Consider the following 23,366-nt stretch of genomic DNA (forward strand, 5'->3'; position numbering starts at 1 on the left):
GTCTCTAAAATACAGAAGCAATTGTGCAGCACTTCCTTCTGTGGTAGCAATGGTCACATCAGCACCGTATCTTTCTTGTGGAGGTAGAAGATAATTTTGAATCGTTCAGTACAAATGGAGCCTGAACTGTGGCTCTGAACTGGATAGTTTGTAGGAGTATCTAGCACTGCCTGCACACACCGTCCACTCTTCAGTTAGAAATTGGGGCGTCATGGGTGTGCAAACTGGAAGAAAATGGGTTACTTTTGCTTGCAAAGGAGGAGAGGGTGGCCGGGCATTTATTTGGAGCTGCAAAGAGATATCAAAGGCTTCTAGATCCCTGACTGCCTAGGGAATGATGATAGAAACGAAGCTAAAGCAACCAGCCAAATGCATTTCCTGGCTGTTTGCTTCTCGGTGTTTGGTTGACACCATCCTATTCATAAGCATCTGCATCTGTTCACCACAGCAAACCGATTTGCTGTAGCAACGACCTTCAGGCTTTGACTCGTGTCCGTAAAGTGCTCTGAAAACGTGAAGGGCACGACGAGGACAAAGGCACTAACAGCAATCTGGTCTGCTGAGAGCTGCGCTCACTCCCGCTTTCCCACCACCACTGGTTCCCGCTGGGAAGCGAAGAGACAGCAAGATGAAGCTTTCCCCGGGCTGGGCTTCTCATCTGAAAGTGTGTGCTGTGTTAATCTGTTCGTTTGGTTTGGCTTTTTCCTAAATGTCAGTGCTGAATTAGCATTAGGGAAGCTGCCTGCAATGATGTTGGCCAAGAGAGGAGTTCAACTGCCGTGTCTCTTTTTATTAATGCTCTGGTTTTAGAGAGTCCCAGTGCTGATCCGCATCCTTCAGGTACAGTGTCTTGTGTTTGTGTCCCTTCTTGTGGTTGGAGACAGCCTTCGCTTAGGCATCCTCATTGTTTGTTTGTTTAAGAATAGTGCAAAGTTTGGGCTCCTGAAATTCAGTATTTTGGGCAAGAGAATTTAGTGGTAGAGAATGAGATCTAGAATATACCACATAAAAGATGAAAGTGTGGAGTCTCAGAATGTGTCTAAATGTGCTGTTGTTCAGTGTCTGACCAGGCACTATTGTCTTAATTACCACTGAATTTGGTTTCTGGACGTAACGGCCTCATTACAGAGCCCTCTGTGATCCAACTACTTTATCACCCTGTGGTCAGCCAGCATCCTAAGGTAAGCAAAAACACAGGCAGGGCTGCACAGCTGCGTGAAGAAATCTTCAAGGATGTCTGAATTCTGCGGGAAGAAACAGCGCTGGGAAATCAGAAGATGGCATTTCTCCTCTGGAGTACGTAAGTAACCGAACACTGGCGTGACTCCGAGCCCTTTTGCTGCTGAAGGGGCGGTCAGAATTCATCACGTGCTGTGTGAAACACAACAGTGACATTTGTTTTGGTGCCTTTACCTTATTTTTGCCCGTTTCTCATTTTCCAGAAACTTCATTGCGTTTCGTGTAGACACTGCTCTGTCTAGAGGAGCATCGGCACGCCTGGCCTCTGAGGCATGGAGACTGCTTCATTTCAGTGGGGAAAGGTGCTGGTGAGAACATGGCCTGCTTACAGTCGGTGATTCTTCCATATACACTCTGAAAAGTACATTTAGAAGATTATTTTAACACTAAGATGTAATCTGCATGAAGCATTCCACCTGCTTCTTGTGAAATTCTGCATAAATCACCTGATAAAGTTGTGCCAGTGCTTTGTTTAATAGCAGAAGGGTTGCACAACAGAAACTGGGATGTGGTGTAAGGGTATGGAGTCATTGTGGTGTGTTTTATTCCTCAGGCTTCAAACGGCAGAGGATATTAACAACATGAATCCAAACTGCTGAAGTTAAGTTTCCTTACATCTGTGTCATAGCATATCTGAGCTATCATTATTTTTTTGAAATGTCCACACCTTTAAAAAAAAACTTCACAAAGAGCATTTTACTCTGGCATTGTTTCAGCCCTTGCTTTGGCCAACCAATTTATGTTGTTCAGAGGCTGTCAGAGCACTGATGCTCTGCTTGGAGACGATGGCAAAGAGAGCTAAAAAGGTTAGAAAAGGAGAGTACTGGGTTCAGCCTGCTGTACCGACCTCAAAACACTCACAGGCACTGAGAGGCGTTGCTAAAGAGCTGGCGTGATGCAGCAGTGAGAGGTCTCTAGGCTGGAAACCGAAGCAGTTGGGGAATTCTGAGAGGCAGCACTGGGTCAGCTGGTGCAGGCTGGAGGGAAGGGGAAGCAGTGATCTCCTCCTTACAGGAGCTGCAGCTTGTGCCCATGCCGCAGCCTGGAAATTGAGACTGAGCCTACCTGGCTTAGAGCATTTGTCCCGTCGAGCGCTGTATGGAGGAGGAGAGCGCATCCTTCCCCTTTCACTGAAGCTGCCATTAGGGCTGTCCCTGTCCTGGTGAAACACGTTCTGCTCGTGTCTGGTGATGCCAGGGGTGAGAGGAGCTAAAACTTCCACTCTCTCAGTGGATGCCCTTCAGTTCTGCCCTGGCTTTACATGCCTTTCTCTAACAGGAGTTTAGTCTGTTGGTTATGATCACTATGTGGGGTTAAAGGAAAAAAGTAACTGCTGGTGTTTTGGCAATGTGCAGGGAGAGAGGGCACACATGTGATCCGAGTTAGGGCTCTGAGTTCCCTCCAGAGAGAGAGATAGGGCAAACTGTCCTTTAAAATAACCTCTACAAATCTCTCTGGAGGGGTTGTGGATGGCCAGCATGGACTGGTTGGCTGGAGCTGGGGACAAACCTCTTTTAGGCAGCACGAGGGCTGTGTTTCTGCTGTGCCTGATGCTGTGTGTGCAGCAGAAGGGTGGGATAAGCACCAAGCAGTGCAGTCTGTGTTGAGCAACATACGCCATTGTAATGACACGCAGAGCAGGTGGTGGCTGTTGTGTCCCTAGAAATAGAGTTCGAAACAGCTCTGAATAGCTTTTATTATCAGCAGTCTCAGGCTGCAAACCAGCAAGCGTTGCGGGTTTATGTTTACACTGATGGGAAGTTTGCGTGTGTTTGAGATGGTTCCCTGTTTTCCTGGTTTCACCCATGTGTGGCTGGATCCAGGGGAGTAACTGCAGGCACCGCTGTGTGGCTGAGAAATGCAGATGGGCTGTTGTGAACGCCTGGTGCTCGGCAGTGACAGGGGAGCCTCGCTCAGGGCTGGTTTTTCTGGGTGGGTTTTCAGTGGGTTTCTCCATTTGCAGCCTTTCCTCACTCTTATGGCTGCTGTGACTCTGCTCTGTGCTTTCTGACACCATCCTTGATCTCCATTGCCAGCACCAGGGTAGAAAGCAGGGGGCTAAGGAACAGAGGGGCTCCAGTTTGGAGCTGCCAGCACTGTGAGCTGGTTTAAGGCAAAATACTGAACTGCATCCTGGCAGCAGTTGTACCTTGCTGTGGTGTTTGTCGTCGTCTTTTTTGAAGGCCCTCAAACCTCACAGCATGAGCGTGGCTTCAGGGATGGAGGCTGCTCTATAAACCAACAGAACTGATCTATCTGGAGTAGTATTTTACCAATTCCTTAAGTAAAGCTTCAGTCCTGGAACAGCGAAAGCACTGCTCTCAGCAGAAGAAATGGCCATTAATAACATACATCCACACCACATTGGCGAGGGAACCGAACCCACACTGTGGTACCCTGGCATTGCCTGGCCAGAGCTTTGTGAATCTGTTGGTGCCCACAGCAGAAAGGGTTCTGCTCTGCGCCCTGTCTGTCCTAGGAAATGCTCCTGGTCTGTCCTGGAGGCTGGTGGCCAGAGCCTGCAGGCAGTTGTGGGATTGGGCTGTGAGTGCTTTAGGGGTGAGAGAGAACCAGCTCCAAGTGCAGGACTCTGTGTGCTGTCCTGGCATGGCTGTGAAGGACCCTTCTGTCTCCAGGATCTCCCTTTGCTGGTCTGAAGCAGGACTGGGCCGCCGTGAAGAGTGTGAACTCACCGAGATAGTTCTGAGTCCTGTTAAGTGCTCTTCTGACCTGCACCTGTGAGGAGGAAGAGGAGGAGGCCACTGTATCATGAGCGAGGCAAGGTAACCTGTAATGGTAGGGGATGAGGAACAACATTTGGACTGAGTAATTTTGCTTTGCTAGATTTGGTTATTAAGTACAATAAGCAAAGGAATGAAGTAGTGCAGAGGAGAAGGTGTGTGAGAATGACATCACATTAAAAAACCCCAACTCACTGCGTATTTAGTAACTGAAGAAGTTGAATGTGAGAAATGTGAGCACAGATGGCAGAGAGCTCTGGGCACTTGATTAACGTGTGTGCACATTGGGCAACATTTGGGACTTGCTCCCATATCCACTGACTGCAATTAAAAATAAAAAGGTGGTCCAGTTTTTTTAAGAAATGCAATGTTTATTATTTTTTTTCGAAAATAAATAAGTCGGGAATTTACAATAGGTAATTCCAGTATGATGTTACCACCACAGGGGAGGTATGGCCTCATCTTGGCTGTCAGACCAGGCTTGGAACTCTTCTCTCATACCTACTGGGGCTGTTTGGTTGGTTTTTATAGCAGCACTTCATCACGCGTTCACCAATGCAGTTTCTGGGTTTGCTGTGCCTGAGCTCACTTTTCCAGAAAAACCAGCAGCCTGAAGCAGCAGCTGAGGAGTGAGGAGGGACTTCATCAGGTTACACTGTGGAGTGGCACTTAACGTTCTGAGGAGAGGAGAGAGACTCGCGCCAGTCAGGAGCACACCTCTTCCAATTGTCTCAAATTGAGGGCAAATGTTTTTAACACAAGAGGATGGAAAAAGCTCCTGGTTCAGACCACGATCTCCCCCGTTTCAGTCTATGGCTGGGTTTACAGACACTGCCCTCTGTGGCTCTGGGAACTGGCAATAAAAGGGGCTCACATGGCCAAATAAAGACACTTGATCAGTGCAGGGTTCTCTAGGCTGCTGGTGCCAGGAGTTGCACTGGCCACAGAGCTGTTCAAGTGCAGGTTGACAGTTGAGTGATCGGCTCTGGTTCTCTTCAGCACAGTTTAGGGTTTCTCTGAGGTTTGTTTTTTTTTTGTTACCCCCTTGAACAATTTGGAAGATTTGACCTACAGTATCTTATCTCTAGGATAAGCATCTGTAATAAAATAGCTGCAGTTCCCATTTCCTTTTATACTTGTGAGTGTATCTTCTTCCACGACTTTAATTAAGTCTTGCTATTTACAGATGTATGACTGGAGAGGGCTGACTTTTTTGGGGGGGGCAGCAGCGAGTGTCAGGTCTGTTCTTCCTCCTCCACTTGTGAAATCTCGTGAGCACACATGCCCAGTTTTGCAGGGTCTGTGTGACCTGGTGCAAGTACACTTTGGCAGGCCAACCCCAGTGCTTGGGCTAACATTATTTTGGGATGTGATAGGAGGAGGATCAGGATTGGACTGCTCTGTACAGAATTATTGCTATTTCCTGCTGGTTTAGGATCTATAAGCAAAGGCTGTCTTCAATGGTGCTAGGAAAAGAGTTGGACCATATGTTTCCAGTTCCTTCCTTCTGGATGAGTGGAAAACTTGCTGTGTCAAAACTGTTCAGTGCACAAGGCCATAAAACAGGTGAGAGAGAGGATGGGTGGAGATAGGGAGCACTGATTCATGTTCTGCATTCACTAAATAAGGCTCTGCTACCCTAGAAAGCAGCAGTGTAAAGGTGCCTTGGAGGAACCTACCCTTTTTCTGTTGCAAGGCCAGACCAAGACATTGAGAACATGGACCTCCAAGTGTGTTCTGCTGGAAGGTTTTTGTTAGTGCAGTCAGACAGCAGCAAGTATGTGCTAGGGCTAGGAGAGGCTGAGGACCATTTGCCCTTCAAAGTCATATGGCTGGGCAGTTTTCATTCAGAGTTGGGCAGTGGAATGAACCTTATCTGCTGTCACCAAAAGGGCAGGAGACACTGCTGTTAGTTAGCAGTGCGTGAATTTCATGAAGAAATGGGAAATGACCAAAGCTTTGAGGGATGAGCCATGCCATAGTCCTGCAGAGGGAGAGCAAACAGGAGGAGCAGCAGCCAGTCGTGGCCTCCCTCCCTCCCCCAAGGACCTAAAGAACATGGATGCGTGAATTTCGTGAAGAAATGGGAAATGACCAAAGTTTTGAGGGATGAGCCATGCCACACTGCAGAGGGAGAGCAAACAGGAGGAGCAGCAGCCAGTCGTGGCCTCCCTCCCTCCCCCAAGGACCTAAAGAACATGGATGCCTGAGGAGTTTGCTTTTCCCAGCTGCAGGGAACAGATTCTACAGTTGTCATTAATGCTCTGTTGTCATTAACTGGGGTGGCAGCATGTAAAAGAAGCTCCAGAGAACTGCTTTCTGCTACTTGAATGGATAATTCACTGCGGTTCCTTTGGGCCATACTCAGCTTTCTGCACAAGAGAATCTTACGGGCAATACACCTGGCTGGCTATTGGAGCAACACAAAGTAATTTTCAAACAGGTTAGAAATTTTGTTAACTGTTGGTATCCTAAGCCCACCACATGGAGCTAATTTAGCTTCATGCAAAACAGTTTCAGTGAAGCTCTAAAAAAAAAAAAAAGGTCCAATTGCTGTGGGTGAGAACTCAGAGTGTTTTTGCGGTAGCTGGAACAAACAATGAGGCTCTCAGGCTCTTCAGTACAGGCCTTATGACTGCCTAAGGAACCTGCTTAAGACTGGCAGGGCTGTGGAGCCAGAGCTGAGCGCTTGCCTGAAGGCCTGCAAGAGTCATGAAATTAGGGGTGAGAATTGGCCCTGGGAATAAGGGGAGGTTAGAAAGAAAGAAGCCAAGCTACAGTGCTGGTAACATTTTCACAGAAGGAAATGCTGGGCTATGTTGCATGGATACCAATGTACTGAAAACTGTCCTCAGCTGACTGGGGTGGGGGGGATGTTAAAAAGACAGCACTGGTTGTGCAAGGAAGTGGTATGCTGACAAAGTGTGGTGAGAGGTTCTGTCAAACTGACCTTTCCTCCTCCAACCAGAGGCAGTTTTTTGCTGAGGCCCTGCCACACTCAGATGTATTTTCAGAGGGTTTATTCTGGGCTAGCTCTCAGCTGGCAGGAGCACATGAGGTGGGCTACTGGAGAGTGTCTCAGTTAAATTTTGCTCCGAGGGATCTAGCGCTGAGAGCACTCTGCTGTGAAGGGATACATGTGACAAATTATAAGGGAACTTGCTCAAAGAATTGGAAGTCTGTAGCCAGACTAAAGTAGTAATGTAGATGCTGCCATGAATGCCAAGAGTGCCTTCAGCCACAGGCCCGTTCATGCTGCTTAAATACTTCAGTGCCAAGGCTGTGGAAGACAGAGAGCAAAGCACTCTCTGACGGGTCATCTCTTCAGCCTACTTCCACTATCTAGTATAATAAAGTAGTAAACTCCTGAAGGCTTTCAGGGGTTCCCTAGAGTGGAAAAGGATAGTAACAGTTTGTTAAGCTGGTCTTTAACTTCACTGTATACCTCCAGAAACCTTCTTGAAGTGGAACAGTAAGGGAAGCATCTCTCAAAATACGCTTTCTTCAATCTCGACATCTGTTCCAGCGCCTGGGGGCTCAGCCATGGCTACTGTAAGCCTTGACACCTCTGCCACTGGGATCTTTTCTTCCAGTTGTGCTGTAGAGCCTTGTTCTACCTCAGGAGTGCTCTGAACTGCCTCCTCCTGAGTCTCTGGCTCTCCAGGAAAGCCTGCTTTTGCGTAGTTCTTCACCATCTCCTGCACTTCCATCTTCAGACTTTTCACTTTCTCTTCATACTCTGCCAGTGCCTTCTGCTGGAGCTGCAAAGAGAGACCTCAGATCATTCTCCAAACACTGAAGCTAAGCAGCCATCAGGCTGAGAACAGTATAAAAACCTGGTCTCAGTAAGACCACTATGATGAGACATTAGCAATTTTGGTCTCAGCCCTATATTGAACACTTTGTCTCCGTCCCCCAGGCAATCTTTGGCTTCCCTGAAGAGCAAAGGGGAAGGTTTGCTGATTTACAATATTCTGATTTGCACCACAGTTTGAGACTTCCTGCTCAAGGGCACAAATGCATTTGGAGTGTTTGGAGAGTTTGAGGAGCTCAGGGATGAGACTAAGGTGCATTTCCATCACACTTCAAATGTAGGGGGTTTTTATATGCTTAGATGAATGCTAGTGCTGGCACAGGGAGTGTAGGAGTGCAGCACCTCTGACTTAGATCTGTGTGGGCCCCTGCAGAAGCACCTCATAAGTCATCCATTTTCTCAGTGTAGTGAGGAGTGGGTGTCTGAAGTGCGTGTGGAGGATGAGTGCAGTGTTAATTAAAGAATGCGCAAGGGAGATCAATCCCCTCTAGTATTTTGGATTTACTGTGCTGAGTAACAGCATTGACCCCGAGCTTCATATTTGCCTTTACCTGACTTTCTTTCTCCTTGATTGTTCTCAGATTATCTGCCTGCTTCTCTTCTAGTTTCTGCTGATACCTGGCTGTCTTTTCTGTCACCTTTAAAAAGAACAAGTAAGGAAAAAAACACTGAAATTTAAAGTTGTTATAAACAAATGCTTTAGCCATCCCGAGCTTGTAACAGCCCATGCCATGGTATCCCAGTTTCTGCTGGCTCTGAGTTATTTGTGTAGTACTCAAGCCCCTGAACTCCAGGCCTAGGGAAGCGCATTGCATCAGCAAACACACACAGAGCCTGCTCTGTAAGGGGATGGGGTCACTGAAGAGCAATGATGAGATCCTTAGGGTCTCCTCCCCTTCTGCAAGACTGTGCAGATTATTAAATAGATGTGAGGTTACACTGCTCATTAGTTGTGCTTCAAAAAAATCCCCGAATTAGAAATGCAAAATATCCTGGAGAGCTCTGCTTGCACTGTGACCAGGCAGGAGGACTCACTAGACCTTCCTGGACCCGCAGTACGTCGGTAAGGGTGGTAGCTGTCTTCAGTTGCACTTCGGCTGTCTGAAGTACACACTTGGAGTCCTCGATGCAGCAGCAATTTAATGGGATTCAAATGCCTCAGAGAGCTCGCACTCCATCTGTGAGACACTCTGATGGTGCACATGAGACATCCCTGCTTTGCAGAGATGCGACACTGTGGCAGATTGTCACAGGAGAACTTACCAGTTTGATCGTTTGCACCACTTCCTGAATGTGAGAGTTATTAATTTCTTTCTTCAACCTTAAAAGAAAGGAAATGTATAAAAACCATCTGCATCCATCTGTTATCTTTATATAAAACCTGTTTATCAATACTGAATGAGTGCCACACAGTAAGACGGGACTGCTGCTGCCCCCATAGAAAAACAGGTGTGTTACATTCTCATAGCATCCTCCCACACTGAGAGGTTGCTGTAATTTTAGGAAAGGCAAATGAAACACTATTCAGATTTGACTGAGACATAAGGCAAATAATTGGATGCAAAATTATATTTATTTCAGCTTAACAGAGAGCAAAAGGACCTTGCTATGAGCTGGAAGCAAAGGAGGTAGCAGCCCCTCTTCTGTACCCTTGGAACATGTGAAGCTGCTACAACTGATTCATATCATGCAGTACTTGAATACACAGCCTCAGCAGCAGAGTGCTATTTTTATAACAATGAAATTATATTCCTAAACACAATCTCTTAACTGAGATGGGTGCTGAAACTTATTACAAACAGATTCTAGAGAGGCTGGGGAAGACAGGCCATTGATTCTAGGGAGAAGTAAATACCCACCAAGGCACAAGGGTAGGCAGGAGGTGTTTGGAAGTGCTTTTAGGCTTCAGCTGAAGTGGCCAGAAGGTGCATCATCATGTCAGCAAGTAACTTACATGTCACCAAAGAGACAGGTGCATGGGAGGCTTGTCTTCAAGGTACAATTTCTTCATCTGTAATGACCTCCCCCTGCATTTTCATATGAGCTCCTAACTCCTTGTGGCAGGGCAGGAGGCATTTTTAAGGCACTGCTCCTCTCAGGCTACTCAGAAGTCCAGTAAGTGAAACTGATCTTGCTGATTGCTGTACACACAAAAATTAAGCATACGGAGAAGGCACCAGAAGCCACTGTCAGCAGTGACTGCAGGAATGACGCTGTTGCTGCAGCTAGGGAGCAGATGTTTGGCTTCACTGCGTATACGGCTGTGTATTGGAATGCAGTGGAGAAAAAGTGCTAAGGCAGGAAGGAGGGCAGGGCAGCACACCCTCCTGGACCCTACTGTTCTGCCACTGCCTGTCTGGCTGCTCTAAAGAAGTTTCCATGTTGGTGACAGACTGCAGTGTTGTGCCTGGAGCAGGACAGCTAGCATCCTGCATCCACAAAGCCCAGTAACATCTACCCCAGTACCTCTCCTGAGCAGCCTTGTCACTGGTATTCCTCATCATGGTTTGGATTCGGTCCACTCTTTTCACCTCCAGCTTCTTCTTAATGTCTTTAATATTGCTGTGAAGAGAAAAGAGTGCTGTGAGACACAGGGCTGATTGCAATGCCACAGGCTGAAGCAGCACGTCTGTATAGCAGAGCTAAAAAGACAACCAGAAGCAAGCAGAAAGGCACATGAACTCTGGGATGTGACTTGCAAAGCAGAAACCATAAACACTCAAAAGGCATTTGATCAACCAGCAGGAAAGATGAAAAGAACAAACCCTGGAAAACCCAATATCCGTGTCCCTGACTGAGGCACATGTGGCCATCGAAATGCTCCCTGCAGGCCAGAAAATGTGACAAGACAGATGGAGGAAGGCTTTGGTGTCAGGGAGTAAGCAGCTGCTGACACAGCACCAGCACCTCATCTTGGCCACCCATGTACAGAATGCTTACAGCAGGACAGCCACTAAGAGGGCATAAGAATGGCCACGGGATTGTGGCACATCAGTCTGGTGCCCTGCCTCCAAGGCCTATATTTAAGAGAAGTGTTCCCTCCTCCACCTTCCCAGTTTCCTGTCTATCTTCCAGCTTCTGTGCATTTATCTCCCACAGATGGCTCTCTTACCTCGGGAGTTTAGCTCTACTTTTGGACTTCAGAGCTCCTTGCCCTGAGAGGAAAACAGCTTTATACACTGTGTGAAAGAAGTGCTCCCCGAGAACTTCACTGGGCATTTCTGCTCTTATGAGAAATAGTGAATAATCACTTCCCTATTCTTCTCCACGCCATTCATGATTTTACATACTTTGTCACATCCCCCTCAGTCATCTGTTCTCCAAGCTGAGTCCTATTTCATTTCTTTCTGTGCAGAAATTACTCCTCACTGCTGACTATCCTTGCCACCCCCCTCTTGCTCTTTCAAAGCTTTTTGTTCAAGATGGCATACCGAAAAAAGCGACTGCGCTATGGAGACAGAGCTGGTGGCATAATGCTGACTTTGAATCGGTTTTTTTCCCATACAAATCCAAAAATTCTGTTTGTCACTTTGGCCACTGCAGAGCCATGAATGATGAGCTGTTTCAGAGACGCACCCACAGCAGCTGGAGATCACAGAATCACAGAATCGCTCGGTTGGCAAAGACCTCCGAGATCATCATGTCCAACCGTTCCTGTCTACCCCCTAAACCATATCCTTAAGCACCTCATCTACCCGCTCTTTAAACACATCCAGGGATGGTGACTCCACCACCTCCCTGGGCAGCCTGTGCCAGCTTCTGACGACCCTCTCAGTAAAGAACTTCCTCCTTATCTCTAACCTGAACCTCCCTTGGCACAGCTTGGTGCCGTTTCCCCTTGTTCTATCCCCCATCACCTGGGAGAAGAGCCCAGCACCCACCTCTCTACACCCTCCCTTGAGGCAGTTGTAGGTGGTGATGAGGTCTCCCCTCAGCCGCCTCTTCTCCAGGCTAAACAAGCCCAGTTCCCTCAGCCGCTCCTCATCAGGCTTGTTCTCCAGAGCCCTCCCCATCCTTGTGGCTCTTCTCTGAACATGCTCCAGAATCTCAACATCCTTCTTCTAGTGAGAGGCCCAAAACTGAACACAACACTCGAGGTGCGGCCTCACCAGTGCCGAGTACAGGGGGATACTATTGAGCTATTGTACAGAGATGTGACAATAGCTCACCCCTGTGTACAGTTGAGCTATGGTTAGGGGTTGGTGGTGGGTGTTTTTTTTCCATTCCCATTATTTTGTATTTATTCATACTGAATTTAACTGCCATTTTATTGCCCGTTGCTCAAGATCTTTAAAACCTTCTAGAGCTCCTCACAGCCAGCTGTAGAAGTGACTATACCAAATGACGCTGTATTGTTAGCAAACCATTACCTGGCTACTCGGCCTGTTTTTCTTAATCTTGTCTGAATATGCTGAATAGCTGAGAGAGACAGATAATCTGTCTTGATGAAGAACATGAAAAGAGGAAGCTTCGCCTGACTTAGCAACTAAAGGCTGAGAGAGGATTTAATGGGAAGGAGGCATGAGTGAGGATTTCAGCTTCCAGACAAAGTTATTGCAAGAACAAATGCATAAATGCCTGGCTAGAGATTGGTGAACTGATTCTGCCAGTTTATTCAAGTACTGGACCCAAGATGCTCAATTAACTCAGAAGACTGAGCTGATCAGTCCATGGCAGGGATTATATGTGATGTACTGACCACAGCAGATAGGGATGACAGCCAGTGACCAGCAGCCTTATTTCCTATCTTTCTGAATTAGTCAAGGCTACTTACAGCTTGAATGCTAATACTCTGTCTGGTGCCCTGCGGCAGGAACACTGTTCTGGAGATCACAAGACAAGAGCTGTCTTCCCACCACTGCCACTGTGTGAGACCCTTGGTCGCTTTGCTGGGCCTCAGTTTCTCACCAAGTAAAAGAAATGCTTCTCTTCCCCTGTATTCACTCAGTGTAGTACAGTGCATCGAGATCTCGCAGAAAACACTACCCCAGATAAGAGCTATGCATTATTACCTTGTTATTCAAAGTTTACCTTTCTGATGACTCCTTCAGTGCCTTCAGCTCAGCTGTATGCTTCTCTCTGGCTAGCTCTATTAGCTTGGTAACTTGCTGTTCGAGGGACAAAAACAAGATCAAAACCAAGCAAACCAAGATGAGACACAGCACACCATTCATCTCTAATTACCACCGGATTCAGCTTTATCCCTCCCTGCACTGAATTCCAGGGGCCAGTTCATCCAACAGGCTCTGTGCAAACCCACGTACCACAACAGTGAGTTCAGATGTGCACACAGATCAGATCACGCTCATGGACTGACTCCACCAAGGCTCCAAAGGCCATGTCAGGTGCCTCCAGGTTATCTTTACAAACAGCTTTCTCCCTCTCTGTGCAGGAGGCAGCACCAGATTCACTGTACTTGTGGGTAGGTGGGAAGCAGCAGCAGAGTTTATCTTCTAAACAACAGAGGTTAGCAGCAAGAGGATGGACTTTCTGTCTTGTGGTAACAAAGCTCTGTGGAAACTCCTGGCAGGTAAGTGCCAGTGCAGTCATACCTGCCTGCACTGCTGCCTGTCAAGAGACAGCCTGCAAGGAAAATCCCTGGCTGCTGGGCTATGTGCTGCACAGTGAGAGCGCAGGTTTTGATTTCTTTTTTGTAGCCTTGCTCACTAAATCTCAGAGTTTTTGACAGCTGTGAGACAAGAATGTTTTGTTCCTTTGGCTTCTCTCTCAGGTGATAAGTATGATTTCCAGGTAAGCAAGTTCTCAAGAGGCAGGCTTCTTTTTTCCCCCCTCAGGGTTGGTACAGGCTAGACCAGCCAGTCCTGTAGACAGCTTGCAAGGTGCTTATCAAGGCAACGTGCACCAGGGAACCCAAGATTTAAGACATATGACACAAACTCCTTTGGGAAATAATGACAGGAAAAGGCCTCCAAATCCTGGAATCGTGCCCCTCTCACTGAAACAGATGGTGTATGCCACATTTATCACCACCATCTTGTGGACTACACCTTGTCTCCAGGCATTACTGTGTCTCTTGCTGGTGTTTGCTTGAGGTGGGGAGTGTGAGGGCATGGGAAACCCTGATGTGCTTGCAGGACTGACTGGCGACACCCTACAAAGACATTTAATCTGACTTCTAAGTCAAACAGCAAAACACTTTGCAGTTTTCAAGAGGAATGAGATCCAGCCCTGCTGGCAGTGCTAAGGGATGGTCCAACAAGTACTGCCCCTCACAAGGCTTCATTTTATCAGCCCAGATGTGGCAATGGCTGCTCTGTTCCCACGCATCATCAGTCCTGGTTGAATGGCAGCGGTGAGCATGGCTGCCCTACAGCATGGCTGCAGGAGGCCTTCACTGTACCTGTGTGTCACCCTAGCTCTCACAGTACAGCATCAAGCAGGGAGCTGTGAGAAAAGTGCTACAGCCTCTTGTACCCATGCTTCTAGAGAGCTGGCACTTGGCAGCGTACGAAGCCAGTAAATGCCACATGAACCTCAAGCTAAGCTATTGGGAGAGTTTAAGCAGATGGAGCCTGACGTGCTCCAGGGCAGCATTTCACATGTTTTTTTCAAACTGCAGACCTATAAAAATGCTTCTGCTGGATTTTTATACCTTCTAACAAAGAAGCACCGCTGTCTACATTCTCCATTATCTTGCCTGGACCTGACAATTGCTCTGAGGGGTGTTTCCTCCCTTGTGGCCACATTTCCAAGCTCCTAGTTTAGTGAATAACTCCATTTTTCAGGCTGACCTTGCAGGGGCTCTCCTAGGCTACATTTTCTGTTGACGTTTGCAGTCCTTACCTCTGTGGCGTACTGTTCTTTCTTCCTTCGTATCCCATCGTGGTGTTCCTCCCCCAGGTGGATGAGGTCCATCTCCAACCTCTCTCTCAGTTCCAAAACTTGGCTATCAATGCTTTCTGCCATTTCTACAGGATTTGCACATGTACCAACCTCACCTGCTGTCAAACTCCTGCAGAACAGATATGGCAGCTGTGCTGCTTCTAGAGATGCCAATACAGTCCTGCCCTTCCTCCCCACCCCTCTGTGGGAACATCCAACACCCTACAAACCCAGGGAGATGTGGATGCCCACACCACTCCATGCTTCCTTCAGAGAAAGGAAGCTCATGTTTCTCTTAGGGATCCCTCTGCTTCGGTATGGGGAGGGGACTTGCAGGCCAGACCCTGTGCTGTATTTACCTCTTCTTCTGGGTTTTCCTAGTTCGCATCATCCTTTTCTTGCCTCCGTAACAGACGGGCTCCGAAAAGAGTGCAGAATATTTCTGCAGCAGCTCCTCCCTCCTTTTACTTCCTTTCCGCTCCAACTCCCTCAGTTCCTTCTCCTGCTTCTTCAGCAGCTTCAGGAAGAGCTTCATCTCCTGCAGATCTGTGAGGCTGGCTGTCTGTGGCTCTAAAACACAAATTAAAGAGGCTGTTTTCTTACACACAGCATTTCTCAACCCGCTGTGATACCTTTTGGAGTCAGACAGGTTTCTTTTTTACAGCACTGCCTTCATGCAGCTTTTCTTGCCTGTTTCCAGCATTCCATGCAGCTCAGTTCACCATCTGGTGGATGTGTGGCATGGGGATGGCTGGGATGGCAAGAAGAAATGCTGCCTTGTGGTATTTTGGCCAGAGGAACACACTGGTGGTGATGTGCCAGTCTGTCTGGTGCCTCACACCCTTGTCCACAATTCTAAGTAACTCAAAGACAGTGTAATTTTTAAGCTAGCTTGCAGCTCTAATTATAAGGGAAAAGTGTTGTTATTTTACTACTGATGTATTTGGAAAACTGAGTTTACAATGACAGGTGCTTTTGTCCTTTCCACTTTTAATGCCTGTGACAAGTCTTCAGTTGTGAAAGAGCTTTTGAGGGAGATAAAAATTGCAGAATCCCAGAACGTTAGGGATTGGAAGGGCCCTCCAAAGCTCATCCAGTCCAATCCCCCTGCCGGAGCAGGAACACCCAGATGAGGTTACACAGGAAGGTGTCCAGGCGAGTTTTGAATGTCTGCAGAGAAGGAGACTCCACAACCTCTCTGGGCAGCCTGGGCCAGGGCTCTGTCACCCTCACTGAGAAGAAGTTTCTTCTCCAATTTCAGTGGAACCTCCTGTGTTCCAGTTTGTGTCCGTTACCCCTTGTCTTATCATTGTTTGTCGCCGAGAAGAGCCTGGCTCCATCCTCGTGACACTCACCCTTTAAATATTTCTAAACATGAATGAGGTCTCCCCTCAGTCTCCTCTTCTGCAAACTAAAGAGCCCCAGCTCCCTCAGCCGCTCCTCAGAAGGGAGATGCTCCACTCCCTCCATCATCTTTGTAGCCCTACGCTGGACTCTCTCCAGCAGTTCCCTGTCCTTCTTGAACTGAGGGGAAAGATGCCTGTGAACTGCTGGAGGACTTGTTATCTAGCAGCAGCAAGTCAGTCAGATGAGGTTATCCGCAGCAGAAAGGGCACACGGAGTTATCTATCTGTTCAGGGGAAGTAACTTTCTTTTTTGGCTTGGAACGTGTGAAAATTAGCAGAACTTGTGGGTGTGTCTGAACACAACGCTGTGCTGTGCAGGGTCAGCTCCGTCCAAAAGGCTCTCACTGAGGAAAACGAAGCGTCCAGCTTAAATGCAAGACTCTCAGTCAACAAGTCTGGACTCCCAAACCAGAGCCCACTACGCTTCCATATTATGCGATACCTTTTACCAGAGTACATATTTAAAGTAATCATAGCTCTGTCCTGGGGAATCTTTAAGAATAACTTTAAAAAAAACCAACCACTTAACATGCATAACAGTTACTTAGCACTATATTCAGAGTGCAATAGGTTTACTCTTGTGCCTTCAGTTTTGTGCAGCAATTGGGCACACTGGTTACTAGTGTTTTGTGCCGAATTGTTTCACACTGCATTGAGATACAGGTGAACACTGTATTATTACAGAGGGTACACGTGTGCTGAAGCCTCCTTGCAGCCTCATTACCTCTGATTTAGTCAGGGTAAAGGAACCACTGAATATGGCCAGAGCAGCACTCATGTGACAGCTACTGCCTCCTACCTTGCTATAAAGTTGACTTGCCGCAGGGTTGCTGCAGCCAGTGGCCCCAGAGGGCTAAAGATGGAGCAGTCCAAAGCTCTTCTGACCTACCCGTGCAAATGACAGTGGCCCAGCTCATGTAAGGCATGAACCATGGCAACTTCAAGCCTCTCTTCTCCTTGAGACCCGCTGTGAGCTCAATCCCAGCCCCAGAGCTCACCACGCACCATGGCAGTTGTCTAAATGGGCAACTGGTGCCACAGGCAGGGAAACCGGGTCCCCGAGCCCTGAGATTCACGTGGTTTGTCTTTAGTGCTGGCTACAGCAGGCATGGTTGGGTCAGGTCTTTTTTTAATTTGCAAAACAGACTTCATCTCTATCCCAGTCAGAAACTGGGCAGAGAGGGAATGTAAGATGACTGGCAGGGCCTCAGCCCACATGAACAGCATGAGAGGAGTTACCTGCAATCTGCATCACTTCTATCATGTTTTCATCCTTGGCAAAAGCTGCTGCTCCTGAAATCACAAAAGAGGTTCCTGTTTATGATCTGTCTTGAGCCTTTGGGTTGAAAACGGACAGTGGAGAGCTCATGAAGGACACGGGCCACATGGAGCATGTTGGTGTGAATACAAAGAAATTAATTAACCTGCTGAGATGCTTAAGTGCTTGGGAACTGTGTTAACAGGCACAGCAGAAAGGGAACAGGATTCTCTGCCTTGCTGGACAAAAAGGGCATTTGCTTTGTACTAGCTGAATATTGCTTTGTGATGACTTGGCACGTGTAAACTTGTTTTGATTATGTGAGAAGGATATTCTGGTCTGAAATTTGAGAAAACCAGTTGTTTGCTCAACATATTTGAAAGGACACTAATCACATTGATACAGTTAATATGGAAGAAATACTGATTAGCTGTCAATTACTATAAAACACAACAGGAGAGAAGGAGGTAATCGCAGTGTATGGTAGGGCACGTGTTCTAATTGACACGCTATCAGTCAGTTTGTATTAGAAGCACGTTTGAGGAATATTCCTTCTGGCACCTTCACCAGTACTACACCTTTAATGTTTGTTGGCCATCTTGTTTTATAAAGCCAAGAAGAAGACACCTATAAACATAAATAAAGCCAATAAAAGACACATATATCCTGTTAGGAAGAGCTTTCTCTGCTAGAGCTTCTTTAAACCTAGCAATAAATGATGACTTTGTATTTTGACTTCTATTAAAGCAAATCCACAACTTTTTTTCAACTCATCTGACTGGTCAGAGTTAAATAGTCTTTGCCCTTGTTCTGCTAATGGGTCTCCATTTAATCTAGTGGCCAAAACACAGGCCTGAGCTCTGTTCCCACTCTTGCAGAATGCCAGATGTGCGACCTGTTCATTCTGAACTTGGACTGGATCTTATAAAGAGTTTGGTGTTCATCTGAGCTGATGAAGAAAACCGCTAATCTTTAAAGCTCCCAAGTATTACACAACTGGACACTGGTGCAAGTGCAGTTTCACAAGATACACAGTTTTCCGGGGCATCTAAACATACTTAAAATGTCAGAAATCACAGTAATCCACAGAAAGAGACCCTTGACAAGAACAACAAAGAGGTGAAGAGCAGTGTGGTATTATGGGACAAAACCAAGCCAGATCTTAAAACCTTTGTCTCACAAATGCCCAGAATTATCATGTCTGTGCTCAGAATTAATATGCAACCTCCAATTACACACTTAAGATGAGAGGCTACATCTCTACCACAGGCCACTTCTTCCTTGGACAGACGTTCCCTCTCAATGTAGTTACCTCTCAGGGAACTCTGTGCTGAACCTGGAAAGCTCAGGTCATCAATCAAAGCCTTCAGCACGTGTGGAAGACAGCACAGGCAACAGCAGTACTGCCCTGCTGTGTTAGCTCTGTCTTGGAAGGGAAAGATGCCGGTTGGACCTGCAGCTTGTTTCCAGGTATTCTTCTGAGGTTACTTTTCTGTTGTGGAATAAAAGGGCTATGCACATCACATTTGTCCCAGAGCAAGAGTCAGGGGATAACTCCAACTTTTGCCATTCAGGACAAGTACCAGAATTTCAGTTGGTGACTTGGCCTGAGAGGTTCTGACCCCATTATCAAGAATCTTCACCCTCCAGTACTGTCTCTTTCCAGCCTTTTTGAGTGTACAGGCTTTTCCTTCTACTTTTAGCTCACCCCACATCCACAGCTTTACCTGCAGGCCCATTTGAAAGAGGAACGCTGAATTTTCCAGTGGAGTCTGGTATCCCATTAGTTTCGGCACATGGAAAGTTCCTCTGGGTGCCAAGCCTCTAAAACAAAGATCAGAAGTAAATCAAAGCTCTATTATTTCAAGCTGAATCTGTGCAATATCCTTTAGAGACAGTGAGAGAACTTGGAAACGCTTACCTCCACGGAGCCATCTTTTAGCTTAACTGATCTCTTGTCTTGCAGACTGAAGAACTTAATGGGGTTGGAGAGTGCAATAGTCAGATCTAGAAACAAAGAGGAGGTCTTTGCTTGGATTATCAAGTGACGCATTGTACTCTGTTTTTCCTTGCCTTCTGGCTTGCTTTCTGGTCTAGGACAGGAAATTATGGCGAAGGGAAATGCCATGTTCTCTACTTGTAACAAGCTTCTCCCTGGCTGTGCAAAGGGAAGGGACTGGCTTTATCTCAGTCCTATTCTAAAGTGATGGCTCACAACTGATGTTTAGGGCAGCTCTATGAAGCTGAAAAGAGCATACTGCTCCCAAAATCCCAAGACTTTCCTAACCTGCACAGCTTCCTGCTCTCACTCCAGTCCAATACTGTACAATACACTCCAGTCCTGGTCTTCCTTACAAATATGCGTTAAAACCATCCATTTCACAGGACTTCCCCCATGAATAAGATTCATTTGTATGGGGAGGAGAGAGTAAACATGAAAAGTATGCACAAGAACGTCTGTGGCTGATGCTGTTGCATTCTGCACGGCTTTGTTCATGATTGTTAAAAAGTTTTGCTGATAATGCCTCCAGTGGAGCTTCTTTCCTGATTCATCTCTTCCTGTTTGACCATCCCCTTTTTAAGGATCACTGTATCTCAGTACCAGCAAGAACTATGCTCCTGTGCTCCCTAAAACCTTATTCTCAGTCCCTGATATTATAACATCCTGAAAGTTATCACCTCTTCACTCAAGGAAACCTCTCTCTGCCTCTGAGTAAAAGCAGTAAAAAGACTGACTCATTCCAAACCAGAGAGACGTTACATCTGCTCTGCTCTGCAGTTTGGACAAAGCCAGAACACGCCCTGCCCCAAGCATTCTAACCCATACTACCTGCCCAAGCATCAGGAACATAGTCCTTAACTTCCAGGTACACAAACAGAGAGGGCATGGTGAGCGGCATGTTACTTTCACTGCGGAGACAAATGTGGTGATAGCCTGAAAACAGAAAGCAGGAGAGGTAAGCTGACAGAATCTCTGTCCCTTTCTGTCTGTGTGCTCCAACAGTAAAACAAAGTCTTCCTTTACAGCAGGGCATGGTGAATATATTATAGAATTAAGCCAACGCTATAATGAGATGAATTTGAAGGCTCCAGTGCCTACAGGAATGGAGATTAAGTAGCAAAACATGCAGATACTCGTATCTTCTGTACAGCTTCCAATGGATAGGTCTCAAGGGCATAAAAGTTGAAGAAATTTCCACAGAATTTACCTGAGTGCACTGCAATAACAGGAATGACACGATGACCGATGAACTTCCCTCCTTCCTCCCAAGCCACAATTTTGAGAGATGCCAACTCAGGCATCATAATCTAAGGAAAAAACAGAGTAAGGCACCAGTGTCCTCACTTCTAATTCCTACCAGCATAGTAGCCTCACTGAGTAGGACTTTTCTCTCTCCTTCTTCCACCAAAATAATGCCATCTCTCCGAGGAAGTCACTGCCTATTTCTGCATCTTGTAATAAGGCTACAGATTATCACAGATGTAATTGAATTCACAGGAACTCCACAAGACACAGGCTTTTAGGAGGAGAGACTGCATAGGATCACAGGAGGGGAGTTTACCTACAGAAAAAACATGGGGCAACAAACCTTCCAAACCACAGTTTCCATGAAGCAATTCACTGGAGAAGGCAATGAACTTCTTAGGAGGAGAATATAGCAAGCACAGTAACTTTGCCATAAGGGCTTTTGCCTCCCTCCTCCCCCATTTTCTTCTGCTATAAATTGAGCTCAAAATTCTTCTGCCAGAACTGAAGCCTGAAAAGTGTTTTTTGAAATGAGGATAATATTTATCTACCACATCCCAAGTAGGCTGAAAATATCTGCTATTTCAGAGTGCGCTTGACAGAGATGAATTAGGTAACATGCATTTTGCCTTTGTGACTTACTGCGGAAAGGAAAGAAATGTTACTGCCACCTGTGACTGAACTCCCCTGCACACATAGCTGGATTAGTGACCACTGAATTCTGGTGGACAAACAGGGCAGCTTTCCATATTCTGGCACAACTGAGAACCTCCCACTAGACCCATTACTTCTCTAGTTTCTCTGCTTGTCATTTACAGTTTAACCACAGACATTCAGTTCCTTTCTGCTTCCAAGTGCTGGAAATTTTCAATGCTGATTAGTCAATTCAGTCTGAAGTGCATCACAAATGGGAGACTTTTGATGCCTGTTATTTCCAGAAATGTTCCCAGCTACCCCTTGTCTGTTCAGGGAAATGCTGCTGGAGAGTTGGTTTGGATGATGCCATTTGGATATTAGCTGAGAGAGCAACAGAAAACATCTCGTGTGTCTAAAGCCATGGCTGAGACCTCCAGATCTGTTGCCACTGGTCTCTCACAAGGCAGTGCTTGTGGCCAGCAAGACCTTTAATGATTCTCTGTCTAAATTACCATCAAACCTTATTACCTTTTCAAAAACAAAAGCTTCCTCTTTCCACACAGGGTTAATGGAGTTGGCAGTGGAGGTCAGTTTGGTTCTGTATTTGCGTTTTGTGTCCCTTGGCAACCCAAACAGCTCTACTTCCACATACGTCTTCACACTGCGGTCAGAGAGGAACTGACCAGAGAGTATCTATGAAAAAGCAGAAACATCATTAGCAACCGCTGAAAAGAATAAAACAGAAGAACCCCAAAATCACTCTCCCACCCCAAAACATCTTTTCTGCTGCAGCTTCCAATCCACAAGAGGCTTTGCTTTTACCCCCACTCATGTTTCTTGCTTCAGCACTTCCTCTAAACCTCCTCCCTTCCCCATCGTCACAGCTTTGGCTTCTCCTGCGTGGCAGATGCTAATTTTCCATTTTCATGCGATTATGATTAATTTAAAATAGTGAAAAGACTGGGAGTTGTCATGGTAACTCTCTCCCACAGGACTCTCTGGGTTCATTTGCCACTAAGAACCCTGCTGGGTAATAAATAGCAGAGCCATGGATGCCAGTTCTATAATGTACATGGTGCCAGGAGCTGGCTGGCAGGGGAGGAACAGCACCATGGTTTGTACTTGCCGTGACAGACAGGGTACTCGCCACCACCACGTCAATGCGGTCCACAGAGAAGGGGTCAAACTGCTTGTCTGGACGCCGCATGAATTCATGCTTGAGCAGATAGCCACACTGGCCGTTGAACTCAAACAGAGCCATGTTCTGCTGCATGGGGACGTCTGAGATACAGAGGAACACAATGAGAAACACTGCTGTGGGACCTCGTCAGGTGGCTTGCGTGCCACAAGTGAGCTGAGAGATGCTGTACTTTCACAGCCTCTGTTAGCCAAAGGCTCACAAAGCCACTTTGAAAACTAATTAAGCCTCTCAGCACCCTACAGGGAAAAATATTACAGCAGCTGTTGTAAGAAACGTAAGTGGTTTGCTTATGATTGCACAATAACTCATGGGTAGAACTAAATTAAAACCTACTTTAAGAAGCACCTGCTATTTTTGGGTGTGAAGAAAATAGCTGAAACCCTCTACTCATTCCCCCTTACAGTTTGAGCTTCCTCTCAGTCCATCTTCTCCTCTGCTACTTCTCTCCAGAACAGTGTCTTGTAGATTCTGCACCTGCCTTCAATGTGATAGACTCTTCATAACCAATCTCTCACTCTCTCCCTTTTAAAGTTGCTTCTTTTTTTCCTCCTACTGATCCTACAGCTAGCCTCCTATGCTCTCTATACATAAGACACAGAAGAAGGAAAGGGGTAAAGAACAGTCCTGGCTCACTGGGGAGGTCCCAGTGGACTGGAGGCTTGCAAATGTGATGCCCATCTACAAGAAGGGCCACAAGGAAGACCCGGGGAACTCCAGAGCTGTCAGTCTGACCTTGGTGCCAGGGAAGGTGATGGAGCAAATCATCCTGAGTGCATCACACGGCACATGCAGGACAACCAAGTGATCAGGCCCAGTCAGCACGGGTTCAGGAAGGGCAGGTCCTGCTTGACTGATCTGATCTCCTTTTATAACGAGGTGACCTGCCTGGTGGATGAGGGGAAGGCTGTGGACGTTGTCTACCTGGACTTTAGTAAGGCCTTGGACACCTCCTCCCACAGCAACCTCCTGGAGAAGCTGCTG

The 23,366-nt window shown here is 46.8% G+C and overlaps 1 protein-coding gene across 1 annotated transcript; it reads right to left on the bottom strand.

The window, feature by feature from the left end:
• Positions 1-7,468: 7,468 nt before the first annotated feature.
• On the bottom strand, positions 7,469-22,465 carry PLCB2 (phospholipase C, beta 2; the record flags this gene model as incomplete). Its single annotated transcript, XM_010186416.1, has 14 exons — positions 7,469-7,741; positions 8,346-8,432; positions 9,058-9,115; positions 10,261-10,356; positions 12,826-12,902; positions 14,599-14,767; positions 14,997-15,207; positions 17,283-17,336; positions 19,029-19,125; positions 19,223-19,308; positions 20,132-20,236; positions 20,511-20,610; positions 21,713-21,877; positions 22,311-22,465. Coding segments are annotated over 14 exons (1,733 nt in total), but the record flags the coding sequence as incomplete, so codon positions are not given.
• Positions 22,466-23,366: the final 901 nt, after the last annotated feature.

The sequence above is a fragment of the Mesitornis unicolor genome, unplaced genomic scaffold (genome assembly GCF_000695765.1).
Source record: "Mesitornis unicolor isolate BGI_N332 unplaced genomic scaffold, ASM69576v1 scaffold12986, whole genome shotgun sequence".
NCBI classification, from domain to species: Eukaryota; Metazoa; Chordata; class Aves; order Mesitornithiformes; family Mesitornithidae; genus Mesitornis; species Mesitornis unicolor.